The 6,674-nt window shown below is 47.5% G+C and overlaps 1 protein-coding gene across 1 annotated transcript; it reads left to right on the top strand.

Annotated features, from left to right (window-relative positions):
* Positions 1-499: 499 nt before the first annotated feature.
* On the top strand, positions 500-4,488 carry LOC123189951 (subtilisin-like protease SBT2.5). The gene is made up of 8 exons (XM_044602480.1): positions 500-755; positions 833-983; positions 1,614-2,008; positions 2,099-2,194; positions 2,313-2,382; positions 2,460-2,742; positions 2,877-3,202; positions 3,311-4,488. Exons 1-8 carry the CDS (start codon positions 577-579, stop codon positions 4,271-4,273), a joined length of 2,463 nt encoding a protein of 820 aa, XP_044458415.1. The 5' UTR covers positions 500-576; the 3' UTR covers positions 4,274-4,488.
* Positions 4,489-6,674: the final 2,186 nt, after the last annotated feature.

Raw genomic sequence — 6,674 nt, 5'->3', positions numbered from 1 at the left:
GGGGAATGCATTTTTTTTCTCTCTCTTGGCGTTGCGATGCTACCTACTAGCCTTTCTTGAAACCAAATCAGATGCGTGATGTTCCAGAATAGATGGATTAATTCTTCAGATTTTTTCACGAGGCTAATTCTTCAGTTAGAACTTAGAACCCAAACATTTGATATCTCGATTTGGTTTCAAGAAAGACTGCATCAGCCATCTCTGAAGGGATGGCTGATTCATCAACTCATTAGTTGTTTGGAGATAGGTTCGTTAATTTTTTTATTTTACTTTGTAGTAGATGTTTGTATTTTATTTTTATAGATGCCATAGAGTGATTCTACAAATAATATGTTCGACTTGACTTACCAGGACCAGTATAATTCTGCTAACTGCTGATAGTAGAGGAGCCAAAGAAGGGTCTCATGGAGGTTGGGAACCGCTTACCGCGTGCTTTTTGTGGCCTAGTTATGAGAAGGCATTTCTTGATGTACCAGGTGCATGGCCCTTTTTAATTCCCTCCAATCCTCACCTAACATTCTTTCACACAACATATATAAGCACATATGTTCAACCAAGGAAGTTTTGGAAAGCTTCATGCAACTGTGCAGTGACACCACTGCTATGGCCTTTCCCAAGCCATCTCTAGTGCTATGCTCTCTTCTTGCTTTACTGAGCCTAAATTGCGGTCCATCTCATGTATCTGCCAAGGTTTATATGGTAGTGATGGAGGATGATCCAGTTGTTTCCTACAAGGCAAGCCGGAAGGGTGTAATGTACGTGATCTCCATCCCTGAATCTTTTTACTTTGTTATCTTTTGAAAATAACTCATATTGATGGAATTTCATCCAGGAGAGGCGAGGAAGCTCAGAAGTATAAGGAAATGGCCACAACAAAGCACGACGTCTTCCTGGAATCATTTCTCACCGTAGGATCTTACAAGAAACTGTACAGCTACACTCACCTGCTTAATGGCTTTGCTGTTCATGCAAACTCTGAAAAGGTGCTCTTTCTAGCCTATAAAGTGCATGGTATTGTTTTAGGCATTTTATCTGTTAAACTAACAAATTAGAAAACTCTACTTACACCCAGTATCGAATAGATAGAACATGCTGAACAGACAGTGATTCTTTGCCTGTCTCAGTAGTATTTCCAGGGTAGAAATAACCTTTAAACGTACATACAACAATAACACTCCTCCAACAATAAATGATGCTGAATTCAGTATATACGTGAAGATAAAATAGTAGGGAAATTTTGAAGGAAGTTTTGCTATAGTTGAATATCATCATGAGTTATTTTGCTGAAAAGCCAGATAATCTGCTCCAGTTTGTCTTTTGAGCAATTAACAGTCTTTAAGTTGTTCGATTCTCATATGATTCTATGTATCTTGAAACATGAGTCCAAAAGTTTACATGGTGACGAGCAACACAGCATCAATTCACATAAAACTATAACATAAGCGCATTTGTTCTGAACCTGACATGCGTGAAACTTCTTAGTTCTTATGCCCTATCTTTTTGCAGGTTATTCTTTCTGAATTTCTCATCTGAATTTTGACAATAGGAATAGTTCAGTTGTCTCTGTTGAGGCTTAAACTGGTTGCCTCCCTCTTTTGTTATATGTGCAACAGGCAGCTAAAATTCTTAGCGGCGCAAAAGGAGTTAGACTCGTTCAAGAAGACATCAAAATGGCCAAGATGACCACATACACTCCAAAGTACATTGGAGCCAGTGGGGTATGGCCACTGCTTGGTGGTGCTGAGAATTCTGGTGATGGAATAGTCATTGGCATGATTGATACTGGCATTGACCCCAAAAACCCAAGCTTTGCCAGCTTCTCGAACCAATCAAAGCAGCCACCTCCCAATTTCAAAGGAATGTGCCGCTCTGGGGATAGATTCCCTCCTGATTCATGCAATGGTAAGATAGTGGGAGCTAGGTGGTTCGCGCGCGCTGGTCAAGCAACTGGAGAGTTCAATGCTACAATTCATTATGCATCACCTTATGACCCGGATGGCCATGGCAGGTATGTCCCTTAGCTGCTGACTGCTATTTGAATCTCTCTCTTTTTCAATCTCAGAAGAGCTACGAAGTGATCATAAGAATGTCTGCACAGCCACACAGCATCGACCGCAGCTGGAAATTTTCATACACCAGCAATTTCTAGGGGTTACAACTTTGGATATGCAAGCGGCATGGCCCCCGGAGCTCGGTGAGAATATCTTCCGTGTCCCATTATTCAGATGTTGAAAGTAAATCCAAAGATAAAAAAGGATAACAATTTTTGTGAAATCTAACATTTTGTTTTCTCTTCTGGTTTGCACTGACAGTCTTGCAGTCTACAAAGCCGCGTACCCTTTTGGTGGATATATGTCAGATGTGATAGCTGCTGTCGACCAGGTTTGGTGATCACATTGTTTGCTGAAAGCTACTAGTTTGATTTGTAAGTGAAGGTCTCCCATGTGACTTGTTTGTAGGCAGTAGAAGACGGTGTTGATGTTATCAGTCTTTCCATGGCACCTTCTTCGGTTTCACCTGGCCCTGCAGCTTTCCTCAACTTGCTTGAGACGCAACTGCTCCTTGCCACCAAGGCTGGAGTCTCGGTTGTTCAAGCAGTGGGCAATGGAGGCCCTGATGCGAGCTCAGTAGTTTCATTCAGCCCATGGATAACAAGTGTCGCGGCTTCGACAACGGACCGCAAGTATAACAAAACAATCGTAGCTGGAAATGGGCAAATTTTCTCTTGCGGCGGCCTTTCCCGTAATTCATTTCAACCTAACTTGCTATTAAAATTCTAGCTTTTAAAACATTCACAGTTACTAGTACGTACTATCTGTTTCAGATCTTCCTTCGTTGCTTAATTTGTTTCTACCATCTTGCTTCTTTGTGTCCAGCACCAACACCAGGCGACACAATGTACCCATTAGCATTGGCAGACGACGTGAGCACCGACAATTCGACTGATGGGTCTAATGGTTGCCAGGATCCGAAGGTCTTCATAAGATCTCTAGTTCAGGGGAAGGTGATTGTCTGCATGATTGTGTCATCTAACTACTATCAGGGTGACAACTTTGCCGGCATTATCGATACGATTCAGAAGATCGGAGCTGCTGGAGTCGTGATCATTGATCGTTATTCCGGTGATGTAGACTATGAATATCAGCCCATATTTCCTACCGCGGTACCTTCAGCCATGGTTGTGGACGGTGTAGACATGATGGTGAGTGCAGTGCAGACACATATTTGTCAATCAAATTGTCTTTTCAGTAACTCTGAATGTTTGGGTTGCTCTGTATAACTCTGAATCGTCTTCTGCAACTGGGTGCAGAACCTGATGGAGTACTATGAGAACAACACGGCACGAGACGGCGACGGAACTGTCATCACGTTCGGAGCAACCGTCCGGATTCTGGAGGGACGGCGTGCGAGCTACTCCGGGGAACGGCCGGAGGTCGCCGACTACTCGTCGAGGGGGCCCAACATAGAGAACTCGCAGATGCAGCTGGCGGACGTCCTGAAGCCGAACGTGATGGCGCCGGGCCATCACATCTGGGGAGCCTGGAGCCCGACGAGCGACGCCCTGCCGGAGGTCCAGGGCGAGAGCTACGCCATACTGTCCGGCACGAGCATGTCCACCCCGCACGTCGCCGGGGTGGTGGCGCTGATCAAGCAGCGGCATCCCAAGTGGAGCCCGGCCATGATCATGTCGGCGATCATGACGACGGCCGACGTGACCGACCGCTCCGGGAGGCCCCTGATGGCGCGCCGGGACGTGGGCGCCGTGGTGGCGGCCACGCCGTTCGACATGGGCGCGGGCGCCATCAACGCGGCGCGCGCGCTGGACCCGGGGCTGGTGTTCGACGCCACGTACAGGGAGTACCTGCAGTTCCTGTGCGCGGTGCCGGGCGTGGACGAGGCCGCGGTGCGGCGCGCGGTGGGGGCGTCCTGCCCGACGTCGCGGGCGCGGTGGTGCTCGGACCTGAACGCGCCGAGCGTGACGGTGGCGAGCCTGGTGGGGTCGAGGCGGGTGGACCGGAAGGTGTGGAGCGTGGGCGCGGAGAACGAGACGTACATGGCGTACGTGCGCGCGCCCGACGGCGTGGCGGTGCGCGTGTCGCCCGACGAGTTCACCGTCGCCCCCGGCGAGACGGCGGCGCTGAGGATCGTGCTCAACACCACCGCGCCGGGGAACGCGTTCAGCTTCGGCGAGGTGGTGCTCAGGGGCGACAAGAAGCACAGCGTCAGGATCCCCCTCGCCGTCTACCCCGCCGCGGTGTTGAGCGGCCCGTGAACTGAACTCGCGTACTGGATATGCATGTATGCCTGGTGTATTATACTACGTACTTACGTATGGGTATACGCATACTACTGTATACAGAGGGAGGAGCCTCACAAAATCTGGACGGCGGACGCTAGGCGCCGGTCTTCGGCCAGTCGCCGCGCATCCGTCTGTTTCGTCCTTCTGTAACCGTTTGATTTCAGGCCACGTCATCCCTTTCTTCCCCATCGGTCGTCTCCAAAAACAGAGGGAGAAAAATAACTGCCCCCGTAGGGCACCGCCTCGTCGACGACGCTCGCGGGCTCGCCATCTCCGTCGATGTATCACCAGTGGCGAGATTGTAGCACGGCCGCCAGTGGGTTCCTAGCTTTGACTGCAACGTGGGCACACAGGGGGACGTTGGATCGTGTGAGATCGAACGGTTTGCATGCGACCAGCGCACCGTTTCCCCGACCGACCGAAGTAAATCGTTTCCCAATTGGACTTGCAAGAGCGAGATCTGTGCGGTTAGCTATCTTCGCTAAAAAAATCATCCGTTAAATGCATCATTCTGATCCAAAGTACTCCCTCCGTGGCGTTTAGATCACTAAATGTAGTGATCTAAATTTCTAAACATTCTTATAATACTTTTACAGAGGGAGTACTAGACGAGATTAGATGTATGAGTTCTCAAAATTTAAGGGTTGCTCAATTAGTCGACGTCACGACCCAAAGTTCTTATTTGCTTGCTTGTAAGCTGAAGCCATTGACTCTCTTTTTTGCGGGGTCGTTGACTCTAGCTCTGAATGCGACCAATTTTTTAATTTTATCTTCCAACTATGATTACGCAGACACGGTTTAAGAATGTAACAATCATACGTGGTCATGCTAACCTAGAATCCAGTTTCAAAAAAAAAAAATGCTAACCTAGAATAACAGTATAGCATTATACCATGTCCATCCATACATGATATCGATTCCATGGGGATGGGCGGAGATGATATGACGACGACCCGACGCGGCGAGCCGGCCGCGCTTATCCTCTCCCGTCCACCTCAGCGCGCGCGGTCGCGGCGCCGGGTCAGTGCACCGCACCTACGTCCGCCGCGCGCGCCTGCGCTGATCCATCTGAACTATACTTGAAAATTGGGTGAGGAATTGCCTGCACGTTTAGCCGGTTGAGTTTTCCTATATATTCTTTTCCTGGGAGGAGCTTGCTGACTTTGGGATCCGTCGAAAGTAGACGCCACCGCGTGCAGTCTCCCTCCGGCGCCGTCCGTGGCCGTACCGGATCAGCACGCAGCCACGTCGTGCCTGGCAGGATGAGACCGGTGACACCCATGCTAAAGAGAGAAAGATCTTCCTTTCATGTGCAACCCTGCATAATCTCTGGAAAATGTTATCAGTTCAGGTACGTCAACTAAATGATATGATACTCCATGAAGATACACATTAGAGGTTAAGTTAAAGAAAGGAGCCTAGCCAGACATCAACCATTCCCTTGCTACAATTACTTTTGAAAAAGAAATCTACCCAATGCGGTATGCAACCTAGATCAATCTCGATCAACGAAGAAAAGTGCATGCTTAGATTGTAAATACATCCTTAGGGCATCTTCAACGGCGACGCTCAAATTTCCTCCCACATTCGTCCACGGGTAGAGAGGGATCAGTCCGTTGACACGGATACGAGAGGACGTCATTCAACTGTAGCCACATACATCCGACCAACATTCAAACCAACAGAATAAAATTTGTGCAACACGGCCAGAATTTATATAAACATGACGAATTTTATACTCCCTCCGTTTTTATTTACTCTGCATATTAGGTTTGACTGAAGTCAAACTTCATAAACTTTGACCAACTTTATAGAAAAAAGTATGAACATTTACAATAGCAAATCTATACGATGTGAAAGTGTATTCAACAATCAATCTAACGTGATTGAGTTGTTATTGTATACCTTAATATTTTTGTCTAAATTTTTTGTCAAAGTTTACAAAGTTTGACTTTGACCAAAGCTAATATGCGGAGTAAATAAAAACAGAGGGAGTATAAAAATACCGGATTTTCATATAAATATGACATATTTCATTACATTTACATTAATGAAGCGGTGCTAATCCGGCTCTGGAGGTATAATTAATACCTAATCTAAATGGCTGCCCATGGATCCCTTTGTCTTCCTCATGTCCGGCAGCCCGATCACCTGGCTGCAGGGAGACGACTCGCTTCCCCACTATCGGTGTCAAAACCGGCAGATCTTGGGTAGGGAGTCCCGAACTGTACGTCTGAGGATCAATGGTAACAAGGGACGATGGAGACACAATGTTTACCCAGGTTCGGGCCCTCTTAAAGGAGGTAAAACCCTACGTCCTGCTTGATTATATTCAATGAGTATAGGGGTTACAAGAGTTGATCTACATCGAGAT

Source organism: Triticum aestivum, chromosome 2A, assembly GCF_018294505.1.
Source record: "Triticum aestivum cultivar Chinese Spring chromosome 2A, IWGSC CS RefSeq v2.1, whole genome shotgun sequence".
In the NCBI taxonomy this organism is placed as follows: Eukaryota; Viridiplantae; Streptophyta; class Magnoliopsida; order Poales; family Poaceae; genus Triticum; species Triticum aestivum.
Note: the sequence above shows the minus strand (reverse complement) of the source record. Positions and strands in the feature narration are given on the sequence as shown.

Excerpts from the sequence above, each read along its gene's own strand:
- LOC123189951 (XM_044602480.1), top strand. The coding sequence starts at position 577 with ATGCAACTGTGCAGTGACACCACTGCTATGGCCTTTCCCAAGCCATCT. Across the intron at positions 756-832 it reads GCAAGCCGGAAGGGTGTAAT|GAGAGGCGAGGAAGCTCAGA; the intron begins GTACGTGATCTC and ends AATTTCATCCAG. Across the intron at positions 2,743-2,876 it reads CTCTTGCGGCGGCCTTTCCC|CACCAACACCAGGCGACACA; the intron begins GTAATTCATTTC and ends CTTTGTGTCCAG.